Here is a 21,892-nt window from a genome sequence, read left to right as displayed (position 1 = left end):
TCGCAGGTGGCGGGGCAGACGCCTTGCCTCAGAGAACCAAGGACTTTGAGGAAAGGACAATGGCAGCAGGTAAGACAACCAAGTGGTATTCCTCCATTTTGTTGGGGCCCTCCACCGCTCTTTGGAGACGGCACGTGGCCCTAAGCTCATCCTCAACACACCACATCAACCATCAACACACACCCGTTAATGGCAGCTACACGTTAAACTAATAACCTGCGAAGTGAAGGCGTCCACTTCCCAGATAACCTGAGGCCATAAATGCAACCAGAGGGAAATGGTGGAAATAACATGGCCGGCTACAGCTGGAAATTCTTACTCATGAATCATATAATTGGTTGTGAGTCACACCGACCGACAGTGACAATATTCTTCCTCTTAGGACCAACAGCTCCCGACTCCCCCCCCCCCCCACCCTCCCCTCACAAGAGGCGACTAAGGTCTTGGGGATCTTCACTCCCTCTTTCAATATAAATTAATGCCATTGCATTTTTTTACTTATATCTTATTCTAATAATATAATTGTTTATATTTTAAACATCAGAAAGCTTAAGAAACGTTATTCATATAAATAATTTTAATACGCATGACTCACATTATTTGTAAACATTGAAACAATAAACTTGTAATCGACAATGCGCGCTTGTCTCAGTGTGGAGTTTGTTTTGTGTGGTCACCTTCCCGGCACCGAGGACACCTCATACATCACCCCCGAGAGAGTGATGAGATATGCGCCGTGAAGCTCTACTCTTCCACCGACACTAGTGACTGCTGGCTCACTACCACACTTACCGTTGAAATCACCTTGGGTCGCTTGCTAAGGACAACTTTTAACTTTCTATTACTACATAAACTACAATTATGATAATTACAGAAAGAAAATGTAGATATAGTATCAGGCCAATAATAGCTTATATAAAAACATATAAAACAAATGTGCACGACTGTTTGATTCAACGACATTCAACGAACGTCGTTGAATTATTCATTGAACGAATAATTCATTCAACGAACACTACATATAGAGGGATGGGGATGGAGGGATGGAGAGAGGGGGGGCGAATAAGGAGGGATGAGGATGGTGAGAGTGGGAATCCTTGAGTAAACAATAATTTGCGTACCAGTAAGGTCTTTTCATGACCCGTGAAACCATTCGGATCTCCGGTTGCAATTCCAATGGTACAGAAGCTCAATGTGACCCAGACACGTCCTGGGCTACAGGCCCGCAGGCGTGAAAGGGCGACCTGGGAGTGCTAACCACTACAGTGTAATTGTAATACACATGGCGACACCACATGGGAAGGCTAATGCTCCAGCCAGATAACTAAGCATATTATCGGAAGCACCTAATAATAATATTATTATATTATTATTATTATTATTATTATTATTATTATTATTATTATTAATAGCGAGAAAATGAATACGAGTCATAAGGAACATTCTAACCTGAAAGGTCGGTACTTCCAAGCACTCGCCTTAAACCACTAAATCACGATATGCTCAAAAGTAATGTAACCTGGGATTCATCTGAATCGTCTATGGTTCCTGAGGCATCTACTGACACCAAGATCATGGTACCCACACATTACCCGCATCTGGCGTGGTGAAGGACTTCTGCCCCGCACCGCTTCTCTTCAAGTGTTGTAACTAAAGCACAAGACAAGTAAATTAAAGACAAATGGGTGGAACATCTGGAAAGAAATGCCAATAAGGTTTTCGAACTGGAAGATAATGCCGAAAGAAATGCCAATAAGGTTTTCGAACTGGAAGATAATGCCGAAAGAAATGCCAATAAGGTTTTCGAACTGGAAGATAATGCCGAAAGAAATGCCAATAAGGTTTTCGAACTGGAAGATAATGCCGAAAGAAATGCCAATAAGGTTTTCGAACTGGAAGATAATGCCGAAAGAAATGCCAATAAGGTTTTCGAACTGGAAGATAATGCCGAAAGAAATGCCAATAAGGTTTTCGAACTGGAAGATAATGCCGAAAGAAATGCCAATAAGGTTTTCGAACTGGAAGATAATGCCGAAAGAAATGCCAATAAGGTTTTCGAACTGGAAGATAATGCCGAACAAATTTATTCAGTTTTTACGATAGGACCATAGACATAATTCGGGAGAGTCAGATTGGCAGACTGCATTTATATGGATCTAAAAAATAATGGCTGTTGCTATAGTCCTATACAGGAAACTTTTCTGGAAGTTTGAACACACAGGAGTGACAGACAGACTACTAGCATCCATGAAAATATATTTAAGGTAGAAAGATGACGGCAATGATTAATTTTTTTAATACAAAATTATCATTGTGTGGGAGTATATCGAGAGCCTTTATTTTTTAAATCCAGATAGATGCAGTCTCCTATTGTGTCTTTTTCCTATATGACTTCTGCGACCCTATGGTATAAACTGAGTAACTTTGTTCCGCATTACCTTCCAGTTCGAAAGCCATATTGCCTGCCTGTTATTATATCATTTATTTCCAGATGTTCCACCTATTTATCTTTAATTTATTTGTCTAGTGATTTAGTTACTACACTTGTCACTGATAGCGGCTTGTAGTTTAATGGGTCTCTGCTACCGGTGTTATAAATTGTGACTGATAGCGGCTTGTAGTTTAATGGGTCTCTGCTACCGGTGTTATAAATTGTGACTACATATGTGTTGTCACATCAGACTGGAGGAATGTTGCTAATGGAATCTCGCAAGGGTCGGTATTGGCACAAATAATGTCCATTGTCTATATAAATGATGACCCATGAAGGGTTGCGGATATATGTGAACATGCTGTGAATAATGCTAAGGTGACGGAGAGACAGAGACCCAGATAACCGTCATGCCTTCAAAATGACCTAACCAAATAAGGCAAGATAAGCCAACACGAGTCGACATATGATATGACCACGACGTACAAAATTTGAATAGGAATATAAAAAATTAAACACAAAAATTAAATTAAATTTAAGCACAAAATTTTAATAGGAATATACAAAATTAAAAAAAAAAATTGTTAAGTTCCGCAACAAGGAAAACCAGAGGCCATAGATTTAACCTAAGAAAACATGGCGCCGAAAAAAACCTGCGTAAAAATTCTTTTACAAACAAAGTTGTGAATAAAGTGGTAGACGGATGGAATAATTTAAATGAGACGGTGATAGGTGCCAAACTTCTAAGAAGCTTCAAAGGGTCACATGACAAAGATTATACGAGCGAAACTGCCGTCGTGTAACAACGCTTGGGTACTATAACTGCACTTAGGAAATTAGATACACATACACAGACTTTTAAATTTAAGATCGTGTAATTCCTCGGTTACATTGAAACTAATACAATCATTTCGTCCATACAATTACACATGAACTGTTCATTCTTTTTTAATTTACCAATAAAACCCTTCCCCCTTCCTCCTACATGCATGAGTTGTCATTTAAGATCTGCAACGATTCTTGCGAGAAACTGCACGATAAAACTCCAATAGGGAAGAGATGCGGTCACTGAGGCTGTGACGCTCGCAGCATTTCTCTGTTTATCATCTGCCTTACCTTCGTTTGCATGCGGGTAAGCCTGGACGTCCTCACTGCTCCGTCTCCTCCTCCATTATTCATACCAGGAGCCTCTAGTGCTATACACCTTCTTGTGCCGCCTGTTGCGGGGAGTCGGGTGTGTGAAGCTCCTACCTGGAGAGTCCTTTAATACGCCAGGTGTGTGGCTGGTGACTGGCGAGCCGTTGGGTTGATCAATTGTGTGACTACTGCTTGGAAATCCACATAATGGAGTCAGATATTTGGTTTAAATTTGGAGAAACACTACATGGATTTGTTTTGTGGGTGATTAGAAGTAAGCTTATGAGGCATTCAATCGGTTGGTTGTTGGTTGTTGTGTCTGGCGTGGCAGGTTCTCTATAATGTGGTGGTAGATATGGCACGGGCCTGTATATCTTTATTTTTTTTCTACAATAGGCGTGGCCACACATTTACAATGGTAACCAGCATATATACATTTTCTGTCCATCCTCCGTGGACAGGGTTAGAGATCTGTTAATCATATAGTTCAACGATTTGTTGAACAATCAACCATAGACGGTAACTGTAGTGCTTTTAAAATGCTACTCTAACCTACATACATAAATATATAGATTGTACCGTAACCTGAGTGACGTAGTGATGATTGTATGGTACCCTGAGTGACGTGGTGATGCTTGTATGGTACCCTGAGTGACGTGGTGATGCTTGTATGGTAGCCTGAGTGACGTGGTGATGCTTGTATGGTACCCTGAGTGACGTGGTGATGCTTGTATGGTACCCTGAGTGACGTGGTGATGATTGTATGGTACCCTGAGTGACGTGGTGATGCTTGTATGGTACCCTGAGTGACGTGGTGATGCTTGTATGGTACCCTGAGTGACGTGGTGATGTTTGTATGGTAGCCTGAGTGACGTGGTGATGCTTGTATGGTACCCTGAGTGACGTGGTGATGATTGTATGGTACCCTGAGTGACGTGGTGATGATTGTATGGTACCCTGAGTGACGTGATAAACTGTCCTTATTTTAGAGGATTGATAAGAAAACTGAAGCAGCCATATCAATTACACAAAAAGTGTGTGTATCCCAGTGTACCAAGATTCAGAGATAAGGGCTTAAGTCAAGTGTAATTAAGTAGAGTATTATGGTGTGTATTTATAAAGCAGTATAAAGTGGGACAAAGCTTGGACCTGGTAACATGACCAAACGTTTGGCAACGATAACATCGGCGTGGATGGAGAGAGTATGGCTTCACTGGAAACTTATACCACCTGTGTGGCTAGGCAGGGAAAGAGAGTGTGGCCAGGCAGGGAGAGAGTGTGTGGCCAGGGAGAGAGAGTGTGGCCAGGCAGGGTGAGTGTGGCCAGGCAGGGAGGGAGTGTGTGGCCTGGGAGGGAAGGAGAGTGTGGCCAGGGAGAGTGTGGCCAGGCAGGGTGAGTGTGGCCAGGCAGGGAGGGAGTGTGTGGCCAGGGAGAGAGAGTGTGGCCAGGCAGGGTGAGTGTGGCCAGGCAGGGAGGGAGTGTGTGGCCAGGGAGGGAAGGAGAGTGTGGCCAGGGAGAGTGTGGCCAGGCAGGGTGAGTGTGGCCAGGCAGGGAGGGAGTGTGTGGCCAGGGAGAGAGAGTGTGGCCAGGCAGGGTGAGTGTGGCCAGGCAGGGAGGGAGTGTGTGGCCAGGGAGGGAAGGAGAGTGTGGCCAAGTAGAGGTCCTAACTCACAGAGGTGAGGCATAGTTATCATCAGGAGAAAGCGCTAAGTCGGAGTGACTGTATAGCACTTGAGAGAAATGTGAGGACAAGAAGCTGGGATAGGATGGAAGGAACGGTGACCAGCCCCTTGGACCATCGGGGATCGAACGTCGACCTGTAAGAAGCCAGGTCGTCGCTCTACTGACTAGTCCAAGAGGTGAGTTGACCATGAAGCAGCCCATATACTATCTGGAGCAGAACCGGTATAAACTCCCACTTCCAAATTCAAATATTAAAACTTTACTCATAAATGCTTGTACATTTATAGTTGAGTTAATTTACACAAAAATACAGTTCATTATTTACACAAAAATACAGTTCATTATTTACACAAGAGAAAGTCATAATAACAGCATAACATGTAATCATTATATAAATGTAGCTTCTAGATTTAGAAGCTACATTTATCAGATTTAAACAAACCCTTACAGTCGTGGCTGGAGCGAACAGTTGTTACAGCCTCTCCCGTCCACACATACCAACACCCTTTCCACCACTATCCACACCAAGACTAACTTCAAGAGAACATAGTTTAAACAAGTGAAAAAAGTACCAAGTTCATTTTAGTGATATAGCCAAAGCTCACGAGTAGAAGGTGAGGAAGGCAGCGTTTCGTGGAAGCATCGTGATTCATCTGGGAGGGTGTGTTCCAGGACGCAGCGTCCGGGGAACGTGCTTGACCTCTCCCAGATAAAAACATGAGAGGATCAGACACCTTTTGACCTCCGCCTGTCACTCAGGATATTACTCTCTGATTTGTAGAGCCGACGAGAGAGCTCATTGGCTCCTCGCTGCGAGGGCTCATTGGTCAGATTCCCTTGCTCACATTAGTCGCGTATTTCCCATTGGCTGTCTTAGACAAGTGACATAAGTGGTAAAATATAACACTGCAGACATTAGCAATGGGATTCTTACCAACACACACACTCGCAACACGGCCAACACACACACACACATCCCAAATAGAGGTGCTCTTCCCAGCGGACAATCATGCTTAGCTGCGGTAAACACCTTAGACCAGCCTCACACCGTTCTACAGATGGTAAAAATTAACCCTGGGGAAAAGAGAGATCGCAGTGATAAATAGACAAGGTGGGCAGTGTTGTTCTTCTGTGGCCAGGTGGTGGCCTTCTTGGCAACACCCGCTCTCCGTCGCCTCTCACATATACACACCAATACTTGCGCAAGCTGGTGTAGTGTAACTCACATGTTGCTTACCTTAAAGGGTGTAGAGCGATGAATGATCAAATGCAATTAAACATTACTCGTACTTTAGTAAACTTGTATTGGTTTATAAATTACTGTCAGACAGATCAGCGGAGTGATCTGTCTGTCAGCGGAGTGATCTGTCTGTCAGCGGAGTGATCTGTCTGTCAGCGGAGTGATCAGTCTGTCAGCGGAGTGATCAGTCTGTCAGCGGAGTGATCAGTCTGTCATCGGAGTGATGTGTCTGTCAGCGGAGTGATCTGTCTGTCAGCGGAGTGATCTGTCTGTCAGCGGAGTGATCAGTCTGTCAGCGGAGTGATCAGTCTGTCAGCGGAGTGATCTGTATGTCAGCGGAGTGATCTCAGTATGATTCATCTCCTATGAATGATAGTGAGCTAACCAATGACGACAGGAGTGATATCGTTACTCCCGGCCAAGTACGAGAGGTGAAGGCTATAGCAGCTGTACTGCAAGACCCGACATGAATGACTACAGTACTAGTAAACTGGGAATGGGGTACATGGGGAAATATATGAACAAGTATTTTGAATTTAAGGCTAAGACTGAGACAATAAGGGTGGTGGCGTGACCACTTCGAGTTTATGTTATATTGTGTCTGTTACTTGTGAAGGCAGGCCAGTGTGAAGGCGTCTTATGCATTATTGTTGATAAATTCTGACTATGTTTTTTGTCACTATTTTTCTTGTCGGCTTGTGTTGTTGAGTATGTTTAGTAGTGGATTAATCACAGTTGGCTTGGGTCGCTTCTTGAACACGAGCACGAGTAATTAAATGTTTTACTTATGGGCTGGTTGGAGTGTTTAAGAAATCCATATATTTATTTAATATCAAGGAGGTTCAATTTGGTCTGAGATTTACGAGGATGTCAATGTATGTTGTTTGGAGGTCAGTTATAAATTGTATCTGAGCTGACAAACCATCATGACCCGGGGTGACTCTACACAACCTGTAAGAGTAATTCCCGAGGGATTGTATAACTACAGCTTGCAAAACGTATAGTTCGAGACATAGATTATTGGAAAAACTTTTCTATACAATGACTGTGCGCCCCTCCTTACCCTCCCTATCCTGGATGGCACCAGTTCTTACCTCTTCTGGACCGCACCAGTGTACTTCCCTCTCCTATATAAGTGCAACATTTACAAACATGTTTTAGTGTAATTTCCATCATATTTCATAGGTAATGTTTGTAATCTAACATTTATATTTTTTGGCAGAATCCTCAGCGGCGAGTAAGCTGGGCGGATGCTTCCCCGGGCGAGGAGAGGTGACGACTCCGACGGGCCGGGTGCCAGTGTCATCCATCCGGGAGGGTGACGAGGTGCAGGTCATGCGGCCGGATGGCACTCTGGCCTTCAGTCCTGTCCTCATGTTCCTGCACCGAGATCTTCTCATCTCCCGCTCATTCCTCACACTCACCACCGCCAGTGGCGCAGCTCTCACCCTCACGCCCTCACACCTCATCCTCCTGCTTCAAGGTTACCTCTCGCCCTCGCCCACGCCTACTGTAGCGGAGGCTCTGGAGCGCGGCGGTGTGGTGCTGGCGGGAAGGGTGGAGGCGGGAGACTTCCTCCTTGTTACAAGCCATGGGAAAGTGAGGCTGGAACAGGTGGTGGGAATTCGGCACGAAATCGGGGAAGGAGTCTTCGCCCCTCTTACGGCTGAGGGCACGGTAGTGGTCGATGGACTCGTAGCCTCCTGCTATGCCGTCATAGACTCCCAGGCGATAGCTCACTGGGCCTTCCTGCCCGTCAGGCTGTACAGTAATCTGAAGGAGGCAGTTCTAACTTTGCTGCGAGCTCTAGGTGCCCTCACACCCTCCTTGCCAACTAAACCAGTTAAAGCTTATAATGAGAGACGTTTGTTCACCGGGAGCAATAACAGCGAGCGGTGGCGGGAGGACGCGCACACCAAGAGCGTGAAGACCGTCCACATCCACTGGTATCCTCGTCTCCTCTACACTCTCGCCTCCTGGCTCCTACCCGCCCACCTCGTCTATTCCTAGTGAAGCGGCGGCTCTTGTCATTGCGCCACGTGTAGTGAAATAAGCGTGTGCGAAGCGCTTAGTCCGCTGTTTAGAGAAGCGTGTAGTAGCGAGGCGAGGGTTGAGCCCAGATTGCTCGTGCTGTGCCGTGGGAAGCTTCCTGCCTGTGTTACGTCACCAACATAAAGCACCAAAACTATGTTGGTCGTGGATATGCCCAAAGCTAAATTCTAAGCGACAAGGATACTCCCACCTAATTGAATATGTATAGTGTTTATGCAAATGACTGCCAGAGTGGTGTGCGCTTTCGGATATCTGTGAGAACAGAAAAATAAAACTATTTACCACAGACTTTCCTATGCAGCACTGAGGAGTGCTTACAGACATCTTCATGTTAAGCTCACGAGAAACTTAAATACTTAAAGCTTTAGAGTGAACATAAGAGACATGTGAAAATCCCTTGTGAGTGCTGTGAGAGCTTTGGTGAGCGACTTCAAGACCTGAGAACCCTGTTTAAAAGTCGATAGCAAAAAAGCGAAGCTTGGGACTTAATTGCGAATTTCCGTATTGAGGCCGGGGAGAAGTTTTCCTCACTCATGGAAGACTTCTACACCCAAGATGAGTGTCGCTAGTTTACAGAGGACTTCAAGGCTCGGTGAGACTGAAGTTTGGTATATAGACATCGCCGCACACGACGAGGAAAGAGCGATTTCGAAGAAGGTGGAGAGGCCCAGGCTGAATTTAACCTGGATCAAGGCTTGTGATAGCCAGGGCGGCCGCTGGCGCCCGTGGCCCAGAAATGTTATAATCTCAACGAAGACGTGGAGGAATGTGGTACTCCGTACATTATGGAGGGTGGAAGATGGGTGACTGCATGTATTTAGAATTTACGTATGAATGACTGTGACTGTGTGAGTGGAGTGTTACATGGCCAGTTAATAGTCAGTCTCATACATTTACCAGTTCTCAACTTTTAAAAATTGTGTGCCATAGTCCATAAAGATGCATTGGCTACGTGGGCATGCTTGGTTAGTAGTGGTAAGCCCCTATTTTGGGCCTCTTTCTCACCCACTTCATCTCCCAATTTGGGCCCCTCCCTACCCCACTATGGGCCCCTCCCTACCCCACTATGGGCCCCTCCCCACCCCAATTCTTCAGTCCACATTATGTTCCTTCTCTTCCCAGCCGGCGCCACATGCTACCAATCCTCACTTTTCTTCTTTAGAAATCCCCCTTCTTTCCTAGGCCTCATTTTTCCTTACTAATCCCCATTCGTGACTAGTCCCCATTCTTCCAGACTAACACAAGCTTTCCTCAGACAATCTTTAACGTTCTCCTCAGACCAGGAAACTCCAAGTGGAAAGCTTACACAGTATCCGGAGAAGCGTTGCGCGTCCAGTGTTTCTGTAGAGCTCCCGCGTAGCTCTCGTCATGTTCAGTAACCGCTTGTGTTCTGTATGGCTTCCTGTATGAACTCCTTGTGTACATATGCTGCATAAATGTGTATATCATAGTTGTAATAATTTACATAGCTGTAATTTATGTTCTGAATAAACTATATATCGTTGTTTCCCTTATAAATTATTTGTAAATATATATATCTAGCCTTGTGATTTTAGTGTATGTGAGACTCTTGCTAATGACTGGGATTCACGGAGGTTATCTTGAGGTTATCTTGAGATGATTTCGGGGCTTTAGTGTCCCCGCGGTCCGGTCCTCGACCAGGCCTCCACCCCCAGGAAGCAGCCCGTGACAGCTGACTAACACCCAGGTACCTATTTTACTGCAAGGTAACAGGGACATAGGGTGAAAGAAACTCTGCCCATTGTTTCTCGCCGGCGCCCGGGATCGAACCCGGGACCACAGGATTACAAGTCCAGTGTGCTGTCCGCTCGGCCGACCGGCTCCCTCTTCTACTCCTACATATTCAACAAGTTTGTCACAGACGTCCATCTCACGCTTCATTGGTCTCATTTTCAGCCCATACGCAGAGCTCATACATTTGGACTGGTCAGTACAGAGACAGCCTTGCTTTGTGCATGGGCGGCGTTCGATCCCCGATGGTCAAAGTAGTTGGGTACCGATTCTTCAACCCATCCTCATATCCTTTGGAAGTGCTGTATACTCATACTGGCTCAGCACTTTCCTCACAATTACCTTACGTCCCGCATTACTGTGCTTCTTCACACACCCGCTCCACGAGGCTATGTTTGCTTACTTCACAAGTGGCTCATCTTAAGATATATAAAGCAAAAACCGCTAAGTCTGAGAGAAACTCAACAAGAGGCTTTAGATGTGTTTTGTCATGTGCTTCTGTAATGTGTAAAATAATTAAAAGAGAAAATCAAAGCATCTAGATATTAGATAATGCAGGTGTGAGGCACAGTGCCACCTGTGGGTTAATGACTTGCCCACACATTGTTCCCTGTGCCTACGAGTGCCAAGTTCTAAGTATCCTCAACACTCCTCATGAGATTATTGTCTCATACTAACACACACCAGATATGATAAGTGTATAGTCTACATGTTTCAAACGATAATTAATCCCATGAACTGAAACACTCTCACAGTATTTTCAGACGTGTGAGGTTGAGTGTCTAATTATCAGCAATATTATTGTGACGTTGTCTGCATAAAGTTTAAGAAATCCAGTCACACTGAACAAGTCGTTACGAATAATAATAATTACAATAATTTTCCAGTCACTGGCTCGGTACATGGTTATTCCAGCTAAGTGGTAGCTGCTGTCAGCTACCACTTAGTCACTGCTCGTGGCTGGTGACGAGCAGTGACCAGCCTAAAGAGACGACAAATGTCACTAACATGCAGTCCGCCAACCCACGGACATCATTAGTCCAAGGTGACAGCGTGCCAGGGAACAAGGCACTCTGCGGCACACCGCCGACTTCACACACTAACACCTTAACACGCGCCGCTCTCGATACAAGACAAAGTGTCAGAACTTGCATGGGCCGTGAAGCTACAATTGTGCCACATGATCATTTCCTTCTTGCAAGTTTGCTCCAAACTATACAATTTCTCTGAGAGTTCTTGATTATATACGTAACTGCCATTATTTGTCAGCCATAACTATAATCATTATAGGGGGAGTAGATCTTTAGTGTTACGCAATTGTGCCAAAAATAATTCAATAACCAGAGATATACCCGATGGTTATTTTGGAAATATTTTTTTCATATACGTAATTCGCCAGAGATGTCGTAGCGCGTTCCTTCCATTACCACTCCGTAACAAATGCAGCGATTTTTACCTAACCAAAAGCGTCAGGACCCAGATAACTCTCCTAACCTTCTGGAGCCGATCATTAAGGCCGGGAAGCGTCAGTAATGCCAGGATTGTAATCACACTAAACTACAGCAAATGTTTACGGTGGGGTCCATGGCATAAAAAGTGAAGTGTTCAGTAAGATTATGTTTATTATAACCCATCCACCAAAAGCTATAGTATCTATAGATAGTATGGATGCAAGGTACATAATATAGACTGTTTTACAATACAAGTCCGCATCTTGAGCTATTGAAATTCTAAAGAAAGTAAACACCGAAACAGCTTAACTATAGCCTGTCTAACCCTAAATAAACAATCCTGGACCTATATATATATATATATATATATATATAATATATATATATATATATATATATACATATATACATATATACATATATATGTGTGTGTGTGTGTAATATACTCAGCATAAGAAAGGTCAGTTTTGGCGATCGCCTTCTTTCTTAACTCCTCTACACAATTAAGATCACACGTGTTGTATATTTGCATGCAACAGTTCATATTTTAAACATTATGTCTGTAGTAACAATATATATATACCATCATTTCTGAAGGTCAGGTTGACGGATCACAGCTTCACCGTACCAAGCCTATACCTTGGGTCTTCATCAAACATATTTAGCAGTAAGCAGTTACGTGATGTGTGTCAATTTATATTTTATACAAAACTATCTCAAGAACAACATATAGTTAATTATCATTATTTATTGGTGGTAATTAATGAATGGTTGGCAGTACTCTGCAAGCAACACATCCCTGCACCTAACACTAGCAACACATCCCTGCACCTAACACTAGCAACACATCCCTGCACCTAACACTATTCTTCTTGCTTGCTGCTGCTCCTTTCATCACCTATTAAACTTTATCAAATTATATATATATATATATATATATATATATATATATATATATATATATATATATATATATATATATATAATATATAAATATATGTATATATATATATATATATATATATATATATATATATATATATATATATATATATATATATATATATATATATATAACCACATGTGAAAAATAGAAAATGCTTAACGCGTTTTCGGCTAATTCGCCTTCATCAGAGCAAAGCAGAATCAGTTATTCTGTTAACAAAGTTATTCTACTTTGCTCTGATGAAGGCGAATTGGCCGAAAACGCGTTAAGCATTTTCTATTTTTCACATGTGGTTATTCTGCATACTTGGATCAGTGTTTTTGTGATCATTGTTGCATATATATATATACATATATAAATATATATACATAACAAAGAGAGCCAGCAGCACGACACATGTAAAGAGTGGCAGTGTGAGAACTGAGGCGTAATAAACCATGACAGAAGACGACCCAGAGGTGTTTCATCATCCCCACAACCCTTACGGCGGGTCACAGTCTGGCAAGCCTCCCCAGGACGCCAGGAAGAAAGGATGGGAACAGGAACTGGGGGCACCGGGGCGAGAAAGGATGACATTGAAGAGTTTTATTATCACTAAAGCCACTCCGCATCTTACCTTCAGTACACCTCTTGTGGTTCCGCAGATTAGTGCTTCCGCATCCCGGTCTCTAACTTCTGACCTATCTTGACATGATTTCGGGGCTTTAGTGTCCCCGTGGCCCGGTCCTCGACCAGGCCTCCACCCCCAGGAAGCAGCCCGTGACAGCTGACTAACACCCAGGTACCTATTTTACTGTTAGGTAACAGGGGCATAGGGTGAAAGAAATTCTGCCCATTGTTTCTCGCCGGCGGCTGGGATCGAACCCAGGACCACAGGATCACAAGTCCAGCGTGCTGTCCGCAAGCCCGACCGGCTCCCTAATTCAAGACCATTCTTACAAACATTGGACAAATGCTCTTTAATCAAAGAGAAGTCCCCATTTTATATGATGGAAAACACTTTAGACATGATTCAAAAGATTACGGTCGAACCTTCCTTAAACAGTACTATGCCTTCTTCACGTGTTCGAATCTCACCTCTCTATATACTTCACACTTCTACAGCAAATATAAATAGTTGCCAATAGAGCAAAGATATCTAGCCTAATCTAGACCTAACTATACACAAAATTATTATTTGCCAAATAATTATTTATTTATTAAATTATTATTTATTTAAGAAAATACAGAGTTTGGTTACTCACGAGAGAAAGCGATGCATGTGTTCCTGGGATCAGCCGCACGTTGGACGAGCCTGAAGATGAGTTGAATAAAAAATAATTACCAAGAGATATAACATTTCTAACCTACTCTATCCTATGTCTAACTGTACATATAATTATAACATGAAATCATGTTTATTTACCGTTGAGAGAATACTAATTTGTTGTCATTGCACAGTAGGGAAACTTAGTGGTGCATTCTGGAGGAGCCTGAAGCCTGCATGGTCATAGCCAAAGGAAGATTTGCACTCTGAGGTACTTCTACTTCATACTAAATGAATTATTATCAACACTTTATCTACGGTAAAGTGATCTGACCTGCTTCAAACACTTTGGAGTGCAGGCGATGAGTCACAATAACGTGGCTAAAGTATGTTGACCAGACCACACACTAGAAGGTGAAGGGACGGACCGAAACGTCGTCGTCCCTTCACCTTCTAGTGTATAGTCTGGTCAACATACTTTGGGAGTATCTGAAGCAATAGTGAAGCTGAGAACGAGTCCTTTTTACAACCAAAATCACTCAAGAGACGATGCACTTAAAATTTCATAAATACTTAAAATTACTCAAAACAGAAGTAAATTATCTAGGCAAATACAAAAGTATATAAAGGAATCCTAAGAGTTGACACATCTACTTAAAGCTGTTAGCATTTAGTACGCAATATTTCGAATTATCACTTTATTCACTTAAAGATGAAACTAATGAAAATACCCAATCTGAAATAAACATTAGAGTTCACCATTCAGGGACCACCTGACGCAAGGCGTAACGCAACCAAATCCTCACCCACTAAAGATGTCGCTGTATAACCCTATGTGGCTGTCCACAGCAACCACAGTGTTATACTGCTCAAACCATCCACCAAGGGCTACACTGACCACAGCAAACACTATAAGGCTGCCCACAGCAGCCACTAGTCGGGGCTTCACTGCCCTCTGCTACCACCTGTGGGATACAATGTCCACACCGGCCACCGGGGGCTACATGCCTAACACCGGCCACCATGGGGGGTTACACAGCCCAGTTCAAGCTTAGAGATATAATGGTGGAACACAAGCGCTGGCGCCTGGTTGAGCGTGTTAAGCACCAGAGGGAAAGCTGTGGTTCAGGAACATTCACAGGTTTGGAAACATTCTAGTCAATACGATGAGGCGTTCTCAAGATACTCGAAATTAAGTGTCAATATGCAAACCAAAAACTGGTAGGTTTACCGTTCGACAAAGATCAATAATGACCTGTGTCATCTGGATATAGAATTATGTAGTGCCACAGACCGTAATCTGCACATTCATCCCGAAAACAATTAAAGTGTTAAGGTATTTTGTACCATCACATCACGTTCTCTCATTCGCCAGATGCTGAAAGATATTGAGGATTGCACGGCCTAAAAACGAATATACACTTTATACACAGCTTCTTGGTGTACAGAGTTTTCTTTAGTCCCGGACAATGTTCGAGTTTAAAAATTACATGCTGGCTCATCAGGAAGATATTGTAGCGGTCTTAACAATTATTTAGATAGGTTAATAAGCCCCCAAACCCAGCACCAATCCAGTTGCCGAACCAAACCACTTTGTGCTGTGATAAATTACGATGAATTATAGATGGAACCATACAAACTTCACGCTTCAACACTGTTGCCAATTGTTGCTTTTTTCATTCTTCTAAGTTATTAATTATTTAACTCAGCAGGCAACAGTAAACTTGTTTTGCCATGTCTTCAAAGTAGACCAATACTCAAGACACGTCAAACACTACATACACCCACTCCAAGCTTCCTATGCTAATATAATATTTCCATTCCCCCCATGTCGTCTACCCATTTACCCAAAATGGGTACCCAATCTACCCAAAAACTATACTTGCTCCCGAATTCTTTACATTTCAGTCTCCCATTACATATAAGCGTGAGACAATTCCATTTTCTTCCGTTCCCGCCCAGACAGCCCGCCTTCTTGGAACCAACCAGACGCTCTTTAATTTCTAGTTAATTTGTAATCCACAAATTCTTCCCATGCAGTTCCACCAAGATTCATCAATGAATATTCATACGGTACCTCACCACCAAGTCTTGGCGGAGTGACGCGTTGCTTTTTATGTTGACCAGACCACACACTAGAAGTTGAAGGGACGACGACAATCGAGAATGGTCCAGGACGGACCGTAACGTCGTCGTCCCTTCAACTTCTAGTGTGTGGTCTGGTCAACATACTTCAGCCACGTTATTGTGACTCATCGCCTGCATTGCTTTTTATCTTACACAATATTCTAACCCGCTTCATAATTCACTACATTATATTCTACATAATTCCGTGTTGATTTAAGAGCAAAATTTGTGTGGTGTGTTCAGGTAAGCGATATAATAACCTGTCATTAAAGTCAACCCACTTTTAAGTGTGTATTTTTTACAAGAAGTGCAGCAAGATAAGAGGTAATACCGACTGTACAGAGCAAATATTATTTTTAGATTCCAGACGGCAGGGATTTATGGCCCAAAGAGTATAAGCTAGTCAAGAGGAAATATTAGAAAATGAAACCATATATATACTGAGCACAATGTTTCCAAATTATCGTGAACAGTTTACCAGTTTACCACAACTACCATAGTTTATCAAGACGACCATAGTGTGCCACAACTACCATAGTGTACCACGACTACCATACTTTACCACAACTACCATAGTGTACCACGACTACCATACTTTACCACAACTACCATACTTTACCACAACTACCATAGTTTACCAAGACTACCATACTTTACCACAACTACCATAGTTTACCAAGACTACCATACTTTACCACAACTACCATAGTGTACCAAGACTACCATACTTTACCACAACTACCATAGTTTACCAAGACTACCATACTTTACCACGACTACCATAGTTTACCAAGACTACCATACTTTACCACAACTACCATAGTGTACCAAGACTACCATACTTTACCACGACTACCATAGTTTACCAAGACTACCATACTTTACCACGACTACCATAGTTTACAACTTTGCAAAACTTACACCTGCTATGTGTAACATTCACACCTGGTGGATGCAACACTCACACCTATTAAATGGAACACATCTGTTGTGTGCAACACTGTCACCTAGTATATGCAACACAGTGTTGTATACGGCACTTGTCAGTGTTCCATAAGGAACTTGTCAGTGTTCCATAAGGAACTTGTCAGTGTTCCATAAGGAACTTGTCAGTGTTGCATACAACACGTGATAGTGTTGCATACAACAGTGTTGCAAGCTTTCTGTGACATTCTCGATAATGCTCGTCTTACTCTTTATTGTCTTTAATAAATCACTTTCACGGTGGCAAGTAGTATCATCCACCTTAGTGATCCAGGTATTGTGTGCCAAGTGATAAACCATCAATCAAGAATAAACCATCAATAATAAACCATCAATCAATGATAAATCATTAATCAGTCAAACCCAGTCCTCTCTGGCTGCCGCGAGAGATAAGCCTTAATATTCATAACTTCTCATATCAAGTTTGTTGCTCAATAACCCGTTCCTTATCTTGTTGTTATTCTATCTCCACGGCCAATACTCCCTCCCACAAGTCACTAGTTCACCTTGAAGGATGGACTCTGCTAGAAGTGTCTATCATCCATCCAGAGATGAAGCTGAAATACTGGAAATAAAGTTTGACTTCAATGACTATGAAAAGCCATGTGCTAAACCTAGCGAGCAAGGCAGGGAGCAAATTTACAGCCCTATGGCGCATCTTATACCTTATTGACAGCAAGGGTTGTAATACCTTATATGACGCAGAAATTCGCTCCCATTTTAATTATGCACCCCCTCTCCTGGACTACCTGCCCCCCCCCCCCCCATCATTCATCGGAGTTTTGGACAAGGTAGAGAACCGTGTGAGATGGCTCATCTCTAGTCTTGACCAGGACCTAAATTCACGAAGCTCCATGCATTTCTTCGTAAGTGTGTGTGCTACGAAGGTTCCTAAGTACCGGCTAAGAACGCGCCAAAGGGCGATTCAGAAAATTATACTTACGAAGATTTTTAAGTAGTTCACTTAGGTCTCGCTAGATGTCACTTGGGCTTTTAGTTTGGCCTATCAGAGAGAAGGTAACATTTTTCATCTTACAGCTGTAGCCAATCCAGACGCTGGTATATCGGCTTATCCGTGATGCACTTGCCACTTATTTATGTCGAATTTTCTTATAAAATTAGTACATTTCGAAGTAACACTATGTTTTTTCAACTTGTAGTCAGCACCGACATTGTAGTAAACAAATATGTTACATTTTTTGTTTACCTACGTAATTCTAAGAGATAGTGCATAGCTTTCCTTGTCGCTCCCAAGACTTGAGAAGCGATGGTATTTATTTATGTATAAATTTACATAAATTTAACCAAGGGCCACTAACTATCAAGTGACATCGATGAGGACAAAAAGCCGGGGGCTTGTTAAGTCACGCCAATTGTCCTAATGATATTTTCTAGCTGAATTTTGGCATTTACGGCTTCAGCGGGTAGGCGGTTCCATGGGTTTATAACCCTCTGGGTGAAAAAAACATCTGTTTTCAGTCCTACTTGAGAGGACATACTCTCCAACACTATATCTTTGATTTCCCTGTTATCAGTGACTTCAGACCAAATGGTATGAGGTACTTTGAGCTCTGTAATTACTTCATACATTCAGGAAGGTTGGAAGATATTCTTGTGTTGTACCCAGATTTTGCTAGTGGGAAGCTAATATTAGTTCTAGCACACAGTTGGCTCCTAGTTCATCTCTTTCCTTATAGTAGAAATTGAATTGATAGTTATAATTAAAACGAGTTTATTCCTGATACATATAATAATCTCATAAAATAAATGAGTCGCTTTAGTGCAGACTTAAGATGAGCTGAAAAGCTCATGCTTGCAGTTTCACTAGGAACTTCAATCACTTTCTTAATAAACCCTAGTCTTGAGAGAGAGAGAGAGAATAAACAATTTTTTTTAGCAAAAACACTACATTCACAAATTTCGGCAAATTCGCTAATAGTGAAGTCATGAAAGGTCTGAGCGTGTTGCCGACGCCGCCATCACAGCAGTAACTCGTCCCGATAAATGGTACAGGGGCGGTGAATCACAGCTCACGGCGTCATCCATCAGCGGTGGACGCGACCTCCGACACCAAGACCAAGTCCTCCCCCACCCCCCCCCCCCCCCCCCTCCTTCGCCACTTTGCCCTCCAGTCTCCTCCACACAACGTTGAACACCCTAGGGAACACGCCCCAACTAAGTAAGGCTAGGTCTGGGCATCGGTGGCTCGGGCTATCCAACCCAACAGCAGATTAATCTTAATTTAATTTTGTCCCGAAGAGCGAGTTTATTGGGCAGCACCCAATAAACTCATCCATCCTGCAAGTGGACCACTCATCCTTCAAGTAGACACCGCCATAGCAGCATGTAAACACTCCCCAATAGGAAGAAAACCCGCTGGGTTGTTCATCCTGTCACTTGTACCCAGACCCAGCTGGGACTTGTTTAACTGTCTCAAGGGAACAGCTCATCAAACAAGTAGATTAACATTTACCAACCCTAAAATTTACGTTATCTTGCGGGTGCAAAATGGGGAAATCTTTTATGAACAATATCTATATTTAACAAATGGTAGTTAAGTAGCCACACTCGACTTGATAATGTCGACTATAATCGACTACAAAGTGGCGAATGTAGATTGAGAATGTTCACTAATGTGTCCCATTCTTCAACAGCTTTTCTGATCATTGTAGTCGCTGTGGAATTTGCATCCAATGCAGCTGTTCTCGTTGGATTAATGTTGAGTTTGATGCGCAGGGCTTCAGTTGCTTCACATTCCAGTAAGTAATGCAATAATGTCACCTCTGCATCTGTTCCACAGATATGACACTCTTTAACAATTGTGTTTATTACCTCCCAGCAGCACTTGTAACCAATTCTGAGTTTGTGTATGACTACTGCAACGTCTCTGGGATATCTTTTTGCCAGGCTTGAAAGAGTAGTACCCAGTGGCTTGTTTGTACCAAATCGTAGTGGATCTTCCTTCCGCTACTTTGACTCTGTGGCGAGTTTTTATAGTTGAGAGTATTTTCTTCTTGATTTCCTCCTTAATCTGTGAAAAACTTGGAGGTATTTGAACCTGTACAATAGGTAGAGCAGTGGCAGTTTTTGCTAGTGAGTCTGCCTTTTCATTATCATCTATGCCAATGTGACTTGGTATCCAATTTAGGGTGATTGACAGCCCTAGATTGTGGGGTTCTTTTCCTATATGTAGGATTTCTGTGATGAGTTGTATATTATCGCTGTGCTGGCTGGATAACAATGCCTGCAGCGAAGATTTAGAGTCAGTATGAATGATGACATCATTTAAATTATTCTCAATTGTATAATTTATGGCCTCCTTCAGGGCATATAATTCTGTTTGCAATGTTGAGCATCCACTATTCATGCTCCAGCAAGCTTCATGGTTGTTAGTGTAAACTGCTGCCCCGGCAGAACCTTTTTCTTGATTAGAGAAAGAGAGAGAGAGAGAGAGAGAGAGAGAGAGAGAGAGAGGGAGGGAGAGAGAGAGGGAGAGAGAGAGAGAGAGAGAGAGAGAGAGAGAGAGAGAGAGAGAGAGAGAGAGAGAGGGAGAGGGAGAGGGAGAGAGAGAGAGAGAGAGAGAGAGAGAGAGAGAGAGAGAGAGAGAGAGAGAGAGAGAGAGAGAGAGAGAGAGAGACAGAGAGAGAGAGAGAGAGAGAGAGAGAGAGAGAGAGAGAGAGAGAGAGAGAGAGAGAGAGAGAGAGAGACAGAGAGAGAGAGAGAGAGTTATTACAAGTCCGAGACGTGTGGGGTGCAGTGAAAGCAAGTGACGTGGTGGTGGATCTTCCAGTGCTGTGTGGGTTGGATTTTAGTCTATTATGGTTAAAGTATGATAGGCAGGATTACTGATACTTTTGGCATAATCACCGCAACGTTTTGCGACACGGCAAGCAATAATAATAATTCAAAGTCGATTCATAGTGGTGTTGAGAGATTTTAGTGCGGGTAAGTTAGGCACAGTGCCATGTTGCACTCCTTTCTTTCATGCAACAGTATTTACTGGGGAAACTTGGGTGAAGCCCCACACGTCTGGCATCCATCTTCGGGCAGGCACTGACATTTTCACATACATACATTGTATATATATTATGAACATACACTCATACAAAGTATTACTAATGTACAAGTGTAATTTCAAAGGTTCATAATTTTATGATACAAGCAATAATTAGAAATACTAATATTAATTTTTAAACAGATATCCAAATGTAACTATTCATTCATGATTTACTCGTCAAGTAACAGAGGTCATCAATATGTTATTGAGAATGAATCTATCCCTTAGCAAACACGTGCTTTGACAGCATCCAAAATACCGGTATGTCAGCATACGTCTTCGAAGGCAGTGATAGAGCCTTGCCTCTTAGGGCTGAAGTCTGAGCTCCCTTCATAATTACTCAGACCAAATTACTCATTAAGGTCATGTCGTGCACTTTATTTCCAAAAGTGATATCCCGTCAAGGAAGACGCACATTACTGACTCGGTGTTATCCTTCATCAAACACGGGAGTAATTGTAGTCAATTGTTCCCCGGAGTTAGTTAATTTATCTATGACTCCAGGTGCACTCGCATCGCCACCGATGCTAATGGATAGAACACAATCTGGAAAACTCATCTTCACTGTCACCTCCAGCGGGATGTTAATCATCCGGTCCTGCCTTGCAGCAACCTCGGCCGTGTTCCCTGCCTTCAGCTCGCGAAGCAATCCCACAGAGTTGTGTACAGCAAATTAAGCTCCATGTAGGTATATTATTGTCAGTAACGCCGACAAGGAGACGCCTCTCATAGTCTTCGCATAAAGCAGAAGAACGAGTCATTAAGGGCCCTCTGCAGCTGCCGTCA

The 21,892-nt window shown here is 42.9% G+C and overlaps 1 protein-coding gene across 1 annotated transcript in view; it reads left to right on the top strand.

Annotated features, from left to right (window-relative positions):
• LOC123767588 (sonic hedgehog protein) overlaps positions 1 to 10,061 on the top strand; it is a 165,596-nt gene extending 155,535 nt beyond the window's left edge. Inside the window, exon 4 of the mRNA XM_045757345.2 lies at positions 7,714 to 10,061. Within this exon, the coding sequence (XP_045613301.1) occupies positions 7,714 to 8,501 (788 nt within the window). The 3' untranslated portion in view covers positions 8,502 to 10,061. The remainder of the gene's footprint in view (positions 1 to 7,713) is intronic.
• The last annotated feature ends 11,831 nt before the right edge of the window (positions 10,062 to 21,892 follow it).

Source organism: Procambarus clarkii, chromosome 67 (assembly GCF_040958095.1).
Source record: "Procambarus clarkii isolate CNS0578487 chromosome 67, FALCON_Pclarkii_2.0, whole genome shotgun sequence".
NCBI classification, from domain to species: domain Eukaryota; kingdom Metazoa; phylum Arthropoda; class Malacostraca; order Decapoda; family Cambaridae; genus Procambarus; species Procambarus clarkii.
The sequence above is the reverse complement of the archived record's forward strand: the minus strand, read 5'-3'. Positions and strand labels throughout refer to the sequence as shown.